At 37.5% G+C, this 19,399-nt stretch overlaps 1 protein-coding gene across 6 annotated transcripts in view; it reads left to right on the forward strand.

The window, feature by feature from the left end:
- LOC127808948 (uncharacterized) overlaps nucleotides 1–19,399 on the forward strand; it is a 144,605-nt gene that overhangs the window by 29,217 nt on the left and 95,989 nt on the right. For all 6 annotated transcript variants that reach the window (XM_052347697.1, XM_052347698.1, XM_052347693.1 and 3 more), the window contains exon 4: nucleotides 2,081–2,171. In XM_052347697.1, coding sequence (XP_052203657.1) covers nucleotides 2,081–2,171 — 91 coding nt within the window. The remainder of the gene's footprint in view (nucleotides 1–2,080; nucleotides 2,172–19,399) is intronic.

The following is a 19,399-nucleotide window of genomic DNA, read 5'->3' on the forward strand; positions in this document are numbered from 1 at the left end:
TTTTGGAAGATTAGAAGTAGTACCTTAATGTTTCCCCCCATTGTAGCCTTATTAGGGTTGATTGTATGAGGTGGATTACAGGGTTGCGCTCCCTGAATCGACTTGTCTTTATTAAAAACTGTTTGTTTATTTTCATTCTTACTATACTGGCGATAGTTGTCATTACGGGTTCTCTCACTCAACATTAACTCAGCCTTTAAAGTTTAAGTTTCTTGCTTCTTGCTCACTTAGAACCATCTGAACCCCAATTTTATCACGAATAGCAGGCTTCAATCCATTCAAATAACGAGTTGCTTGTTGATTGTCGCTTTCTAACAATTGGTTTCTCTCCGCCAATCTCAAAAACTTGAGGTATATTCATTTACACTCCTCATTCCTTGTGCACATCTTTGATAAGTTTCAAACATGTATTGTTCATAGTGAGGGGATAAAAATTTACCTCTTAACAACTGTTTCATTCGTCTCTATGCCTGAATTGGATGTCGGCCTTCCCTCAATCTCGTCTCTGTCAATCGCTCCCACCAAATAGATGCACTGCCATTCAATCTGTAAGCCGCTAACTTTGCTTGTCATTCATCTAGGATCTCCGTGTATTCAAAAAATTAGTCAACCTTAGCGATCCAATCCAGGAACCCCTCAACATCAAGATCTCCACTAAAGGTAGTAATATCAACCTTTAGTTTATACTCATTGTTGTCCCAATGGTTGTGCTGATGCGCATTTCTCCTAACCCCTCTACCACCAGGGTTAGCTATTGCTCAACCAATTCTCTTCATCTCTATCTTCAATCACTAGTCGTTTAGGATTAACAAGGACATGATTAATGGGTTGTATTCCCGCTCCAGGTTGATTCACCCCATTATTTAGGTTTCTGTCATCATCAACTCATAGTGAGGCGCCCAATTGGTTGCTGATTTGCTCCAATTGCTGCTGGATGGTACGAGTTACTTCTCGTTGTTCTTCGATTGCTCTCCAAATCGCGGACAACCCCTGATCACTGTCACGGGCTAGTTGCTACCGTTACATTCAAGATTGGCCATTTGATTGGTTGGTTAATCGCTTTGATACCACTTGACGTAGCGTGTAGCGTGTGTGTAAAGAAAACACATAAAGAAACCTTTGAAACAATAAATTTCAAATACCTTTGAGAGAACAAACTTCAATGACAAAAGTTGGACTCTCAACTAGGCACAAGAATCGAAGCTGCTTGCTTGGAAAAACCAAACTAATTTGCTAGAATTTTTTGAATAATAAAATTGATTACAACTCCTAGCTTCTAGGTTTATTTATAGAGTTTGGCTAATCTATCTAATACTTGTAAATAAAATCCAACTAGAATTCTAATAAAAATAAAACCCTAACAAATATGAAATAGAATTAACATCATAAAATATATAAAGTATTAAAATATTGTTTCACTACTGTTTCGGTGCTACTATTCCGATTTGGTTGGGTCGGGTCTTGATTGGTGACCGCATTAGAGGGTTAACTTTATTCTTTTATATTATTATTTTTACTCTCAACATGCCCCTTCATGAGTTAACTTTATCTTTTTCTATTACTATTTTACTTCACAAAAATTATTAAGCAACAAAAATGCCTTTTGTATGTTAATTCATACATCCCTGTTCTCCCCCCCCCCCCCAAAAAAAAAAAAAAAAAAAAAAAGAAAAAAGACCAATGAGAACATATTTTCCAATTATGATACTTAAGATTGGTAAATGGGAGAACTGCTATAGTGGCTGAAGTATGTCTTTTCATGTTAGACAGACTGCTTGCAGTCTTGCAAGTGAAAACAAGTCAAATTGATGTTTAGTAGGAAATATATTTTAGAAGAAAACGATCTCTTTTGGTAAGCTTCTCAGTTTGAGGGTGAAGCGTTTGCATTTATAAGAAGCTTGCAAAGGTTTAAAACTTCTAGTAGTTGATTCCGTATTTTGTCTTCTTCGAATTTCTAAGTTAAATGTGTGTGAATTTCTTGTTAATGGATGGAAGACATTCCATATAAAGGTGATTCACTGCTCAAAGTATTGTGAGTTCCTCTGTAATTCTATTGAGCCTGGTAATCTATGTGACACAGGTAAGATGGAGTTATATTATGGACAGGTCAGTGCCTAATCCGCCAACAGCTGTTCTTCTGCATGGAATTCTGGGTAGCAGGAAGAATTGGGGTAGGAACTTTACAATTCTATTTTATCCTTTTAATAATTTCTGTTGAGCAATGTTATTAGTATTAGAGTTTAAAAAGGGAAAAAATAAACTTGGTACTTCTGGGGTTTGGCCTAAAAGTAGAAAGTACCCCTAAAGTATGGGAAATTACAACTACATAAACTGTGCAAACCTTGTTGCAATTTTTCCCTTGTCATTAATTTACCACCCTCCTCTCCTCTCTCTCTCTCTAAATCGCTCTCTTTTAGCTCTCTCTCATCTCTCCCTTGGCGGCTTACTGAGGGATCACAATAGGGAGGGTTTGGGTAGGAGATCCTGTCCTGTACTCGTACCTGCATCCTCATTTTCGCCCCCATCCCTGTACCTGATCCGGATGGGTATTTTATTAACCTCCCATCCCCATATCCATTGGGTAATGGGTACCCATACCTGGTAAATTTCATTCTACAAAATAGATACAAATTTATAGTTTAAATAAGGGTAAATTACCAAAAAGATACTCAACTTTCACTTTGTTTTCAAATCTGGACTCAACTTTTAATTGTATCAATTGTGGTATCCAATGTTCAGTTTGATTTCAGTTATAGACTACCATTTAACTGAACAAGCGGAAAGAAAATGAAGCTAAAGGGAAAAATGAGAATAATTCTGGAGAGAGAAACTGAGAAGAAATCTTTTCTCTGAAAAACTTACTGAAATCATGCAGTCTGAATAATAGAAGAGGTCTTTTAGTTTTATACTAGCTGAACTCTAACTACTAGCAAATTCTCTAACAAACTGGCAGCTTGTAGCCCGCTGTCAAAACAGAAACAACTAAGTAAAACTGTCATAAAACTGCCACATAGACTATCAGTTAAAACAGCAACTGCAACAAATATTAGATCCTTCTTCTTTCCTTCGAAGTCTCTAAGCATGCAGCCATTGTATTCTGATAGGGATATTTTTCTATTTTGATTTTAAAAATAAGATTTAGATTAGGTTTTATATTGTTCTGTTTTGATTTATTATTGTTGTTTAGATAATAGAGTTTTATTTGATCTAGGGATTAGATAGATTTATATTTGATTTTAGTGATTATAATCATATTTTGGTTAGTTGTTATCTTTATATAGGTTATCTTTTAAATGCCTATAAATAGGTGTTGGAGAATTGTAGGAAGAATCCTGAATTAGTGGGATTAATATCACATTATTTTAGGAAGTTATCTTTTGTTATTATCTTGCTATTCTCCTATAGCTTAGGAATTATTTCCATTTTACAGCATCCTAGATTAGGAAATTAATGCTGAATATCTTATAGCATCCTAGATTAGGAAATTAATATTGTATATATATCCTAGAGAATAATGAGATTTATGTGAGAGTTATTCACCTCAAAACCTTGAAAACCCTATTCTAGTTTATTCTAGGAGACCAAAAACTCCTGTTCCTCAACCCAACCAATCATTTGAACTAGAGGCTTATCCACCAAGAGAGGAACCGAGTGAGGTTGATGACTTGGATGTTCCAATTGCTTTTCAAAACGGTGTGAGGTCTTTTGTTAAGAATCCTATTTCTAATTACTTAATGTAACGCCCCAGCCTCTTCATGACGTTGTATTACATGCTAGGTTTTTTTTTATTTTTTTTTTTTATTTTTATACATGAATTAAGCTAAAATCCTCAACACACTCATATAGCGATAACATTCCCAAAATTAGACTAAGGAAATGAAATACATAATCATTAGCGGAAACGAGAATTGGAACCTTAAAAACCATAATATACATGGGTCCATACATATCTTCTACTCGTCACGTCATTACAATAACCATTAAAATCCACATAACATAAACGAAACGACTGGAACTTAGCCCTGCATAGGGCCCACAATAACCTTTATCAGGATCATGCTTCAACTACACTCTTACCCTTTTGATTGCTCGATTCGCTTGGAATGTTGAATATTCCAGGGACATACGTCCAACATTAGAAGATGAATCTTCTAAGTGGGTTAAAATGATAGTTACATGAATGCATGATGCAATAACGTGAATGAATATATGCCCTAGTGTATCTTCCCTGGCCCACCAGCTCGGCACGGAACCCTAGGCAGAATCCCGATTTGCTTTCAAGATAATCGTAACGTTGTTCCATCATTTGCCCTTAGGGAATTACAACTACACTATCAAGGCGACATTCCAATCCCATGCACGAGTATCAATATGCCAATAATATCATGCCATGCAAAAATCATAATCCATTGATGCAACAATAAATGTATAAATACGACAGGATGCTCATATAATACATATAACTTAGCCACTATTGTGGCTATCATGCTTAACATAGACAATACATAACATGTATAAGCTTCTCGGGAAAACCACTCACCTTTAACTTAAGATTCAATCCACCTCGAATAACGTGTACTACCTCGTTTTGTGTGCTAAGCCTCGAAAGTCGCACAATCACTCAGTTTGAGCCACAAAACGCCCTATTCATCATATTCATTCAAATAAATATTAAACCCTATTTTTCCTCAATTTATTTTTATTTTTTTCTCTAATTTCCACAATTCATTTTTCCTCAAAAATTGCAAAATAAATATTTTCTTCAGCATTTCCCAGAAATTTTTCCCACAATAATTCATAAAATGATATCCTTGATTTTTTTTGGAATTTTTTTCTATTTTCTTCTTTTTTTCTATTTTTCTTACCTTTCATGCTTGGTCATGCGCCGGCAGCCACTCGCCTGGCGTGTGTGCCTCGTGCACCACCTCTGGTTTGTCTTCCCCGACGAACTGCTTCGCCGTCACCCCCTGGTTCCACCTCTGATGGTTGATCGGACTCAATCAAGTTGAAGCCCTCCTTGAGTCGATTTTGGGGGCACCCTCCGATGGCCGAACCACCCGTCGGAAGAGGCCGAATCGGCCGATTTTTAGACCACCTCCACCGCCTGCTCGATTTTTTGGCCAACGATCAAAACCCCCTCAAATTGACATGAAACTTCACCAAAGTTTCCAGAAATGCTCTACTACCCGGGATCAAAAGCCCCTTATCCTTGTTGCTCGATTTGTCCTCTAACGTGCCCGATTTAGAGCTTAAATTTTGAAAGAAATTGGCCACTTCAATCACCCTTTTATAATCAAAATCGAGCCTCTAAACGACAAATCTCGCTTCACCCAAAGCCAATAACGCCTTCCCATACCTTAGATCCGTCCAAACTCATCAAAAAATGGCCCCACTGCCAACTTTCGGCCGATTTTTCGGCCATTCTGATCCCTTTTGTTCGCCATGGATTGCTCTAGGCCAAGCCCAGAGGTCCCTTAGCCCTTTTCCTCGAGTTTCCCGTAGTAGAAAGCGGTGATTGAATGGGTGGCCGGAAGCTTGGTCAGCCATGGCTGCCTAACCTTTTTCTGAAATTGCACTTTCACTCCCCTGACTTTTGAAATACATTTTTGGCCCTTTCCACAAGGCCCTTGAATCTTCCCTACTTTCTGCAATTCTCTCTCTCTCTCTCTCTCTCTCTCTCTCTCTCACTGATTTTCCTTATTCTTTCTTCTTCATACTGTCCCACATCATATTCTCAAGATTAACACCTTTAGTGCCTGCAGTTATTTGATGAAGTGGTAGGGTTAAGGTGAAAAATTTGAAGTGAGGTGGTTGCCATGTCATTCATTCTCTCTCACTCCCCCCCTCTTCTCTCTCTTGGAAGCACTGGAAACAACATGGGTTTTCTGCCATGATCCTCGGCTGTGTCATTAGATTTCGCAAAACAATTTGAAGCTTCTTTCTCACCAATAACTATTTCATCCCTGGTTCCATTTTCCCCAAATTCTCCCAGTTTTCTTCTTTCTGTTGGCTCTTATATTCTCCATTAAACTCCTTTCCCATACAATCAGTTGCCCTTAAAACATGGGCTTCAAAATCATTGCCTTTATTCAATTCCAAAGGCTTGTACACGTAGCTTTAGAACCAATGACTGATGTCAGGAGGCTCTAATAAACACACAAAATTAAAAATCAGAAATAGCACACAAACAGTTTAAAGTCAAAATTTTTTATGTACAAAGATTTCTTTGGGATAATCCCTGGGATGATGTCACCAAGAAGTGGGAAGAAAACAGATAAGTTTATGGACCCAACTCCAAGGTTTTACCATCTTTTTACTTGGTTTTCTTAGCAAACAAACAAGGCTGAGGATTCAGAGTAATTTTAATAATCATGTTCAATAATACATACAACCCAAAATTGAATAAAGCGAGTCAGATGTACCCAGAACCTGCAAAAGAACAAAATTTCCATAAACAGAGAAGTCTTGAAGATCTAATCATATATTGGCTTTATGAGAACAAGAAGAATGAACGTAGAACATGCAATAGACCTTGTGGCTCCCCAATTGATAAAATTAAAAGTTGAGTTTAGATTTGAAAACAAAGTGAAAGTTGAGTATTCTTTTAGTGATTTACGCATTAAATAATTACATAACAATTTTTTAGGCTGCTTTTTAATTCTAGCCACTAATTACAAGGATGATAAAAACAATTTAAAAGAAAATACAATGACAGTTTATTGATACAATGAAATAACAAGAAGCAAATGCATATGACATTGAGACAAACAAAACGCATTAGTTAATAGTAATTAGAAATAATCTACTCTATACAAAATCTTCATGAACTAAAAAAAAATGTAAAATATCAATTTTAAAATTGAACTGTAGTTTAAGAATATGTTAAAAAAAAATTACCTTACCAAAGGACATAGAAAAAGAAAAGAAACTTGTCTTCCAATTAATTTTTTGTTTAAAGGTTATAGACATATAATGCTATGGTAATAATAGTTTTAGAAACTTTCATTACTTTGATAATTTATTATATTTTTATTTATTATTAAGTAAAAAAATGGAAAATGATCTCTTTAGTTTGATGGGTTGGATTCGTTGAGTGCAGAAGAAGAGTGATTTGAGCACCCTTTACCATCTTTATAAAGGAAAAGTAATGGTGACTTTTCACAGCTTGATTTTAGTAAGGGCTATTCCTTCAATCTCCATATAGTGACTTGCAAATTCACAATGTTATATAAATAGAAAATGACAAAAGAGTACGCAACAAGTTCTGAGAGGCAAGGATGAGATTGCCAAATTGTTTTGTGGTGTCGTAGTGTGTTTGGCTATTGTTTTATCTAAATTATAAATAAATATGTAAAATAATAAAATTATATTAAAATATATATACATGGGTCACGAACTATAACTCACCGTCTCTAAATATTACAATGTTGCTAGATACATGCTATTATTACATGGGGGCATTAGGGAAATCCTAATCAGTGGAAGTAAAGGATTGAACTTGAAAGTCTATTAACTAGGATTTTCACTATATATTTTGGTACAAATACTAGTATGCTATTATATTATATATTTTGGTACACATATCCATCTAATTTTAAGAAAATGATAGAAACCCAAAGATTCACAGTAGTTCCTTTTTATACTAAATCTGTAGTACACGTTTTGGTAACAAATAACAGAAAATCAATTTAAACATTGGCCACCTCTTTGCCCTTTGCTTTGCTTGACTCGGGAGTAACTGACACGTTTGAATATGTTGATGTAAGATATGAAACATTTTAGTGAGGGTTCAGAATAAAATTTCGTGTGTGCAAATGCAACATAGAGTATGAAATCTCCCTCTGTGGTGCCCATGCCAGGATGTTGCAATCATCCCTGCTTGTCATCATGTCCAAACTCCCCGGCCCCACCACACAGGCACGTGATTGCTCCCCGATCACACATGATGACCCACATTAACTAGCCACAAGCGCCTTAGTGCATGATAAATGAAAATAACATGTTCTGCCAAGGAAACACATGATATGCAAACCACAAATCACATGAAATGAAACTACAAATGGCTGGGATGAAGCAAGTTATATGCAGGAACCACTCACCTTGTTATTTTACCTGTAGCAATACTATTACACTTGCTAGGGCTTGTTTTTCTGCAATAAACATGAATTTTGTAAAGCAAGTACCCTATTTTTTTTTTTTTTTTCCATAAACCCCTTTATTTTATTTCTCTTTTTTTTGGTATTTTTTCCAGAATTTTTGGACTTACTAGCACACGCCGTCGGAAGTGGCTTTACGCGCACCTTGGTCTAGCACGTGTATCACACGCGCCGGTTATCTTATTCGGTGACGGTGACGCGAACTTATCTGGCCGTCGATTTTTTAGCTATTTCTCCCTCGTTTCAACTCCGTTTCACTCCTCGTTTGTTCCTACACCTTCCTCTCTCTCCCCTCTACCCGAATATAGCCTTAAACCACTCATTCCCAGCCGTTTTTTGGCAACTTCAACCAAGATTCCGATAAAGTTCGAAAATCCAGTGAAACCTTGTTTCTCCCTCGATTCTTGATGAAATTCATTCATTTTTTCTTGTAGAATCTCCCCCTTTTCCTCAAAAACTTAATCCTCACTCTCAATCCCCTCAAGCCAACTTAATTTTGCCTCAACTTCCACTAATATGCTTCAAGCTTCCATTCATGGCCAATTTATAGAGTTTTCTGGCCAATCCCTTTTCACCACTTGCTATGCCACATGTTGCTTTGTTTTTAGAGCTTCATCATGACCCTAAACAACAAATTTGGCCGGTTCGTTCCTCCGGTGAGTTCGTTACGGGTTTTAAAAAATTACACTTTGACCCGAATCTTTATAATTTTGCACTTTGACCCCTGTATCTTTTAGGGTTATAGGCATCCTTGAATTTCCTTATTTCGATCTCCAAATGTCCTTTGGAAGAGGCTTCTTGCATCATTCATTGGCCCTTGAAAAGTTTCCAATACTTTTGGTAAATTACATTTTCTCCCGATCTTTTCAAAAAAATCGCATTTTTCTCCCCGAACTTCCATGATCATTTGAAATGTTCTATTTCCTCAAATGTATAAGTTTTACAGAAATTTCGGTTATTACATTCAACCCCTTTTTAGAAAATTTTGTCCTTGCAATTTCGTCTTATAACTCCATATAGCTGAAAAGGTGTGGATATTTCTGACATATCTCTTCTTCTTTTTCCTAAGTAGCTTCATCAAGATCATGGTGTTTCCATAATACCTTTACAAGAGGTATCGTCTTATTCTTCAAAACTTGCTCCTTCCGATCCAAAATCTCGATTGGTTTTTTGGTGTAGGTTAAATTCTCTTGAAGTTCAATAGCTTCCTTAGGAATCTTCTGAGAGGGATCGGGTTTGCATTTTCGAAGTTGAGATACCTGGAAAACATCATGTATGTTGGACATTGTTGGAGGTAATGCTAACCGATATGCAATCAACCCAATTCGTTCCAAGATCTCGTAAGGTTCAATGTATCGAGGGCTTAGTTTTCCTCGTTTCTTACCTTGGTGTATTATTTGAGAAGGCAAAATCTTCAGATATACTTTATCTCCTGCTTGGAACTCTAAACTCTTTCTTCGACTATCCACGTATGATTTTTGTCTGCTTTGAGTTGCCTTAATTTGTTCTTGGATTACTCTGATTTTCTCATTCGTTTGTTGCACTATCTCGGGTCCCAATAGCTGTCTTTCCCCTATTTTTGTCCAACATAAAGGCGTTTTACATTTGCGGCCATAGAGAGCCTCATAAGGAGCCATGGCAATACTACCATGCTAGCTATTATTGTATGCAAACTCCACCAGAGGCAAGTGTTCTTGCCATCCCTTCGAAAAGTCAATTACACAGGCTCGCAACATGTCCTCCAAGGTTTGGATTGTTCGTTTTGATTGTCCATCTGTTTGGGGGTGATATGCTGTACTTAGTTGAAGTCATGTCCCCAAACATTTTTGCAAACATTCCCAAAATCGAGACGTAAACCTTGGATCTTTGTCGGAAACTATACTTACCGAAGTCCCATGCAACTTGACTATGTCCTTTATGTACAATTGGGCCAGCTTGCTGATTGGTTGTCCTGTTTTCATAGGTAGAAAATAAGCAGACTTTGTAAATCTGTCTACTATTACCCATATCGCATAATTTTTGGTGGATCCTTTTGGTAACCCCGACACGAAATCCGTAGTGATGTGTTCCCATTTCCATTTGGGAATCTCCAGAGGTTGAAGCTTTCCAGCAGGTCTTTGATGTTTGATCTTTATTCTTTGGCAGGTATCACATTGAGCCACATGTCAAGCTATATCTTTCTTCATTCCCGGCCAACAATACAAATTTCTCAAATCCCTATATATCTTGGTGGCATCGAGAGGGATACTATATTTGGCTCGGTGCGCTTTATCCAGTATGGTTTGCCTCAATTCCTTGGTTCTGGGCACATAGATTCGATTTAGAAACGTAGTATCCCATCTGAAAAACTAGAGTCAGGGTTTTTGACCTGCCCTTGGTTGCCAACCCATGACCTCACCCTCAAGTCTTCTAGAGTAGCTTGTCGATTTGTTCCATCAGATGAGAGTGAATTGTTAGGCTAGCGACGTAAACAAATGTTCTCTTAGGAATCACATCCACTGTTAACTGGCTAAAAGCCTCCACTAGTCCCCATTCCCGGGCCATCAAATTGGATATCAGAGTAGGCTCTTTCCTGCTTAATGTATCAGCCACAACATTTGCCCTCCCGGGATGATATTGGATCATACAATCGTAATCCTTCAAAAACTCTATCCATCACCACTGCCTCATATTCAAATCTTTCTGAGAGAATAGGTACCTTAAGATTTTATGATCCGTGAAGACCTCGAATCTTTCCCCATACAAATAGTGCCACCAAAGTTTTAAGGCAAATACAATTACTGCCAATTCCAAATCATGAGTGGGATAATCTCGCTCATGATTTTTCAGCTGTCAAGATCCATAAGCTATCACCTTTCCATTTTGCATGAGGACACATCCTAGCTCGGTTTTTGAGGCATCTGTATAGACTATGAATCCCTCTGTTCCACAAGGCATTACTAAAATAGGAGCAAAGATTAGTCTTCTTTTTAGTTCATTAAAGCTATGCTCACACGCCTCATTCCATTCAAACTTAATTCCCTTTCTTGTTAGTTGGGTAAGTGGTAAGGCAATGCTAGAAAATCTTTTAGCATATTTTCTATAATAACCTGCTAGTCCCAAAAAGCTTCGTACCTCAGTTACCATTTAGGGTTGCTTCCAACCCTTTATTGCTTCAACCTTTGAGGATTCACGGCTATTCCCCTTTTTGATATGACATGGCCTAGGAAAGTTACCTGAGTTGTGCAAAATTTGCATTTTGAAAACTTGGAGTAAAGCTGATGTTCTTGCAATGTTCTTAAGACAATCCTTAAGTGTTGCTCATGCTCGTCCCTGCTAGCTGATTAAATTAGAATATCATCAATAAATATAATCACAAACTGATCCATGTATGGTTTGAACACTCTATTCATCAAATCCATAAAGACTGTAGGTGCGTTGGTTAACCCAAATGGAATCACCAGGTATTCATAATGTCCATACCGAGATCTAAAGGCAGTCTTTGCTACATCCTCTATTTTTATCTTCAATTGGTAATACCTTGATCTCAAGTCAATTTTGGAGAATATCCTGGCACTTTGCGGAGGGGATACTGAACCGTTTAAAATTACAATGTGACTGCATCAAGGTTCTGCACTAAGTCCATACTTATTTGGTTTAGTAATGGATGAACTCATTAAACACATTTAGATAGAGGTGCCATAGTGTATGCTATTTGTAGATGACATAGTGTTGGTGGATGAAACAAAAGAGGGAGTGAACACTAAGCTTGAGTTGTGGAGAAACAATTTAGAATCTAAGAGATTTAAATTAATTAGAAAGAAAATATAATATATGGAATGTAAATTTAATAAGAATGCAAGAGGGAGGATGTTATAATAAAATTGGAAGACCAAATCATACAAGGAAAATACCATTTTTGATATTTGGGATCAGTGATTCAAAAAATGGAGAAATTCACGAGGATGTCACGCATAGAATTAAGGCAGATTGGCTAAAATGGAGAAATGCATCAGGGGTGTTATGTGATGGTAAAATCCCATTAAAACTGAAAGAAAAATTCTATAGGACAACTATAAGACCAGTTTTGTTTTATGGCTTAGAATGTTGGGTAGTTAAATACTAGCATGAGCAAAAGACGAGCGTAGCGGAGATGAGGATGTTAAGATGGATGTGCGGCCATGCAAGAAAAAATAAAATTAGAAATGAGGTTATTCGTAATAAGGTAGGAGTAGTGCCAATCGAGTAGAAGATGAGAGAGACTAGACTAAGATGGTTTGGTCATGTGAGAAGAAGACCAAGAGACGCTCCTATGAGGAAAGTTGATGAAATAAAACAATTAGTCAAAAAAAAAGGTAGAGGTAGACCCAAGAAGAGTTTGGGAGAGACATTAAAGTTTGATATTAAGTGTATGGGTATAAATGAAGATATGACAAAAGACAGAAATACATGGAAGTCCAGAATTTATGTAGCCAACCCCACATAGTGGGATAAAGGCTGGATATGTTGTTGTTGTTTTTTTATCCTGACACTTTGCACTTGGTCGAATAATTCATCAATCCTAGGAAGTGGGTACTTGTTTTTGATGGTCACCTTGTTCAGCTGACGATAGTCTATACACATTCTCAGGCTTCCATCCTTTTTCTTTACAAATAACACAGGTGCTCCCCAAGGTGACACCCTAGGTTGAATAAATCCTTTATCCAAAAGGTCTTGGAGCCGACTTTTTAATTCTTTCAATTCTGCAGGGGCCATTTTGTACGGGGGTATGGATATGGGGTTTGTCCTAGACAAAGTTTCCATGGAAAATTCAATCTCCTGATGAGGGGGTAGTCCGGGTAATTCTTCGGGGAAGATATCAGGAAATTCTTTTGCTACAGGCACCCCACTGAATTCCACCTTTTTATTTTCTATTTGCACACAATCCAAATATCCATAGGCCCATTTCTCTAGCATCTTGATAGCTTTGAGAGCCGTTATCCATTCGGTTCTTCTAGCGCTATCTTACCCTTGAAACCTTTCCAAAGTCCCATAGTCATCTTGTAGTTTTACTATTTTTGCTTGGCAGTCAATCCTAGCATTATATTTGGACAGGAAGTCCATCCCGAGAATTATGTCAAAATCTTGAATCTCTAGTAACGTAAGTTCAACTGCAAATTTATTGTTCCCCAACACGATTTTCCCATCCTTATAACTCTTGCAGGTTTTTACTTGTTTTCCTAAAGGAGTAGTCACTATCATTGGACAAATTAGCTCCCTCAATTCCAATTCTAAGGCAACATGCCATTGCATGTGATAAAAATGAATGGGTAGATTCGGGATCGATTAATACTTGCACTGGTGTATTAAGGAAAATCAATGTACCTTGTATGAGTGTTGGGCTGGCATTGGCATCCTCTCTTGTTAGATTGAATACACGACCTTGTTGCAGTTCCTGGCCTCTTTTTGGTTTGAAATTTCCCCTTCGAATATCCAAATCATGTCTTTTTCCTAGTTTTTTGTCCTTTGGTCCTCGGAATTCTGCCTTTAGGGCATTCATCCTGTGGAGATTGCTTTCTACCGTTAAAGCTTGTAGAACCACTTTTGCATAAGTGCAGGCCCCTAAAGAGCTTAACGCTTGTTGAATTTCCAATTTCAACCCACTGAGGAATTTTTGGGCTTTTGCCTCCTCGTCCATGTTGTAGATGGGCATATACTCGATTAGCCGAGTAAAACTATCTTCATATTGGGCAACTGTCATGTCCCCAATTTGTTTCAGGTTCATAAATTCTCAACCTTTTTTTCATTTTCTTACATAGGAAAAAATACTTGGCATCGAAAAGTTCTTTAAATTGTGCCCATTCAATATTTGGCGTACCTTGCTCCATAGGGCCTTATAAGGTCCTTTGCATAGTCGTCCACCAATAGTCTACCTTGTCCCAAAGCATGAAGGTGGCATAGTTAACTTTTTCTTCCTCGTTGTAATCGATAAAATCAAAAATTTTCTCGATTTGCTCCAGCCCATACTCACTTTCACTTGGATCAACTCTTGCTTTTCCCCAAAAGATAGGCGGATTTAATCGCTGGAACCTGTTAATGATATCAGGAGCTCGAGAGGTAGCCTGACCCCTACATAAAAGTTAGCATATTTTCCATGACTCGCTCCATCCAGTCTATGCGGGTTTCATCCTCCTGGCTTCGTTCTTGAAGTGGATTTTCCCGAGGAGTTTCTAATGTTTCCTTGTGGGAGTATTTTGATTCTTCCTCTTGAGTGTTATTCCTACGATGGTTTGGAGTGGCTAGTTCAAATCTTTGAAATGTCGGGTATTCACCATCTGAAATATCCATACTCAAAAATCACGAGATCAATATTTAAACCTTAGCAGTAAAATAATTTCAAACTATTTGTAATCAGCTAATCAGACTAAAACTTGAAAATCATAAGTTTTTCAACTTTCCCGACTTTTGTGGATCTAACAAATTGCCAATCCAACAAATTCCAAATACCTGTATCCTCAAATCTGTATGAGGTTTCATGAACTAGGTGCCTACTAGACCCTTATCGGGTCTGTAACCTGGATTTAGAAAATCTCCTAAATTCTGAAATTCCTATAGAACAATTAGGCAACAAAATAGTCTCCCGAGCACTTGTTATCTAAAATCCTTAAGATTCTAGGTTCATGAAATATTTGCAAAACAAAGTAGTCTTCCAAGTTCCATTGATCTTTCCTTATCCTGTAAAACAATTAGGCATCTCCCAAACAATTATTGTCTGGAATCCTCAAGACTCCAAAATTTTCAAATCCTGCAAGATAGTCGTTAGTACGAGATTCAAATGAACCATATCTAGAAGTATCTCCCCAAACCCAATTGATCTCTCGAGACTTCAAACCTGTCAAATTAAAACAATTGTTAATAAGTATCCCAACCCATATATGAAAATGTCTCCAAAAATCCGATGAGTCACTAGGGATTTTGGCTAGGGGTTTAATCTCACCAAATAATTAAAATACTTGTACCAAACCTCATTCTACTTATTCATCAGATTCTGCTGACAATCGTCTATATTGCCCAATACTGCTACATGACCTATCTTGTCACCAAGAAGCTCAAAGATTAGTAATATATATCATTAACGTCTCATACCATTATTTTACCCTTTTGTGCATGTATGTACATGTATATAACAAACGTCCCATCTCATTTATTTGTACATGTATGTGCATATACATATAATCCTTATTCTTGCAAAATCAAAACTATTCTTCTTTGGTTTTAGATTCTGGCGAGGGCGTAAGGGCTTGTTCCTCAGGTCCTTCTTTGGGTCCTACCATGCCCGTAAGTATGTCTCCTATGTCCATATTTGCTTCAACCTCACGTAGGTGGACTATAAAACCTATAAGATCATCGTAGGCTCCTTAAGCATGGAGTTCGTTTCCAATGTCTTTCCATTCTACGGTCAATAAAGAAATCAAATATGCTATTTGAAGATCTACAATGTAGGGAACCATCACCTGAGGTGGGAATTGCTGCAAAGCAGGGGTAACTAAATCAAAGAAATCTCCTAACGCATCCCACGGGTGCATGTACCGTCCTTCCAGAAGAGTCGTCCACCATCCCATGATGGCACGCTGATGTTGATTTTTTACTATATTTTGACCCATTCCTATCACGGACCAAAGTATCCTCAAAGTTAGTCAAATCAAGACCCAAACCAAAACCATATATTCTAGCTCTGATACCAACTATAATGCCCCGTCTCTAAATATTACAACGTTGCTAGATATATGCTATTATTACACGGGGGCGTTAGGCAAATCCTAATCAGTGAAAGTAAAGGATCGAACCTGAAAGTCTATTAACTAGGATTTCCACTATATATTTTTTGTAGAAATACAAGTATGTCACATATCCATCTAATTTTAAGAAAATGACAGAAACCCAAAGATTCACAGTAGTTCTTTTTTATACAAATCTGTAGTACACGTTTTGGTAATGAATAACAGAAAATCAATTTAAACTTCGGCCACCTCTTTTCCCTTTCCTTTGCTTGACTCAGGGGTACCTGACACGTTTGAATATGTCGATGTAAGATATGAAACATCTTAGTGAGGGTTCATAATAAAATTTCATGCGTGCAAATGTAACATGCAATATGAAATCTCCCTTTGTGGTATCCATGCTAGGATGTTGCAATGATCCCCGTTGGTCATCATGTCCAAACTCCCCGGCAGCACTGCACGAGCACGTGATCGCTCGCCAATCACACATGATGACTTACATCAACTAGCCACATGCGCCGTCGTGCATGATAAAGGGAAATAACATGTTGTGCCAAGGAAACACATGATATGCAAGAACAAACCACACGAAATGAAACTACAAATGGCTAGGATAAAGCAAGTTATATGTAGGAACCACTCACCTTGCTGTTTTACCTAATACTGTTCACACTTGTCGGGGCTTGTTTTTTTGCAATAAGCGTGAATTTTGTAAAGCAAGTACCCTATATTTTTCCATAAACCCCTTTATTTTATTTTTCTCTATTTTTTTGTATTTTTTCAGAATTTTTGGACTTACCACGTGCCCGTATGTGCCGTCGGATACCTTCATGTGCACCCTGGTTTGGTGCGTGTATCACACTCGCCGGTTGTCTTCTTCGGCAACGGTGACGCGAACTCATCTAGCCTTCTATTTTTTGGCTATTTCTCCCTCATTTCAACTCTGTTTCACTCCTCATTTGTTCCTACACCTTCCTCTCTCTCTCCTTTACTCGAAGATAGCCTTAAACCACCCGTTCCCGGCTGTTTTTCAGCAACTTCAACCTAGATTCCGGCAAAGCTAGAAAATCCGATGAAACCTTGTTTCTCCCTTGATTCTTGACAAAATTCACTCATTTTTCTTGCAGAATCTCTCCCTCTTCCTCAAAAACTTAATCCTTACTCTCAATCCCCTCAAACCAACCTAATTTTGCCCCAACTTCCACTGATTTGCTTCAAGCTTCCATTCTTGGCCAATTTATAGAGTTTTTTCGACCAATCCCTTTTTCACCATTTGCTATGGCACCTGTTGCTTTGTTTTTAGAGCTTCATCATGACCCCAAATAGCAAATTTGGCCTGTTTGTTCCGTCGCCGAGTTCGTTATGGGTTTTCAAAAATTATATTTTGGATTGAAACTTTATACTTTTTCTTTGACCCCTATATCTTTTAGGGTCTTAGCGATCCTTGAATTTCCTTATTTCGATCTCCAAATGTCCTTCGGAATGTAATTAATAAAGATTGAAAACGAGAGAAAAGAGTAACAAGAATGCCTCGATCTTCTATTGAATGAATAACAAAATATGAGCTAGCTGGTATTTATACTCAGCTAATAACAGTAGGTGCTAAGCCTTAACAGCAAGATAGGATAATAGAAAGCTAACTAAAATACAACATAAACAATAGCTAAATAAAGAAACAGAAATGCAAAATACTATATGTTATCATTTTCTTTAACATTTCCCCTCAGTTTAGACCTTCCTTCAGACTTAGAATTCCTCTGTTTCCTTACAACAACAGTGTTGCCAATGAGCTGTGACTTTATAGGAGAGAACTGCAAACCAATTTTGTTACATAGAAATTGCAACCGATCATGAGGCAGACTCTTAGTAAAGATGTTAGCAACCTGATATAAAGTGGGCACATATCTAATGTCAACCACACCTTTTTCAACATTCTCATGCGCAAAATGCCATCTATTTCTATATGCTTAGTGCGAGAATGAAACATCGGATTCTCTGCTATGCTTTTGGTTGCCATATTATCACACCACAAAATAGGAGCATGAGAAAAAGAATAGCCCAAATAAGAGAATAAAGATTTTAACCATAAGATTTTAGTGACCCCTTGAACCAATGCTCGATATTTGGCTTCACCAACCGACTGAGCCACAACCGATTGTTTCCTAGAACTCCATGCTATTGAATTAGAACCAAGGAACACACAAACACCACTTGTTGACCTTCGTGTAAGCTGACATCCAGCATAGTCAGCATCAGTAAATACAGTTAAAGAAAGACCATGTATCATAGGTCGAAAGACTAGCCCTAAACCGATTGTACTCTTAAGATATCAAAGAAGCCATTTGCAAGCTAACCAGTGCTCCATTTTAGGAGTAGACAAGAACTGACTCAGCCTGTTTACCACAAAAGAAATATTAGGCCTGGTATGTGTCAAGATCCAATTAGGGTCCGATACAGGGTAGGATCTGAAAATGGCTCTCCCTTGTCAGTAAATGAAAATCTAGATATCAGAGGTGTATCACAAGGCTTACAATCCTGCATAGAAGCTTTCTTCAATAGATCTAGAACATACTTTGACTGTGTAAGATACAAACCATCAGCAGTTCTGTGAGCTTCAAAACCTAGGAAATAACTGACAGAACCTAAGGTTTTGAGAGCAAAATGATCATCTAGATCCTGAATACATTTCTGTAAAGCAATAGGATTGGACCCTGTGATTAATATGTCATCAACATGCACTAAAAGAAATAAAACTGCTGTGTCAGTCTGTTTAATGAAGAGTGATGCATTAGATATTGCTCTGGAAAACCCCTAATCTTGCAATGCAGATTTCAATTTAAGATATCAAGCTTTAGGTGCTTGTTTCAGTCCATACAAAGACTTCTTCAACTTAGAAACATAGGAAGGAAAATTAGAGTCAACAAAACCAGCTGGTTGAGTCATATAAACATCCTCTACAAGTTCTCCATTTAAAAAGGCATTATTTATATCTACTTGCTGAATATCCTAGCCAAAGTGAACTGCTAAGGAGAACAAAACTCTAATGGTAGGAGCTTTAACAACTGGACTGAATGTCTCCAAATAATCTATCCCAGGAGTTTGGAGAAAACCTTTGGCAACCAAACTGTCATGACCCTAGGGTTTAGCTAGGGTCTAGGAAGGAATTGAGAAGGATTTGGGAGAGAAATGGAGAAGAATTGGAGGGAGATATACAACAAAAATCAAAAGAAATGAGAGAGAATTAGGAAGAATGAGAGGGAGAAAGTAAGGAGGGAAAATATGAATTCACTATGTTATTTTCAGCATACCTTTCTCTACATACTAGGGCCTATTTATAGACTATTCAACAGTAAATGAAATTTGAAAAATAGCACCCATGTGCTCCTAACAACTCCCAAAATACCTCCTACTAACTACTACAACCTTATTATAATAATACCCTTCTAACTACTCTTGAGTTGTGACATTCCCCTCCCCTTGAAAGGTTTCTTGTCCCCAAGAAAC

The sequence above is a fragment of the Diospyros lotus genome, chromosome 8 (assembly GCF_014633365.1).
Source record: "Diospyros lotus cultivar Yz01 chromosome 8, ASM1463336v1, whole genome shotgun sequence".
NCBI lineage: Eukaryota > Viridiplantae > Streptophyta > Magnoliopsida > Ericales > Ebenaceae > Diospyros > Diospyros lotus.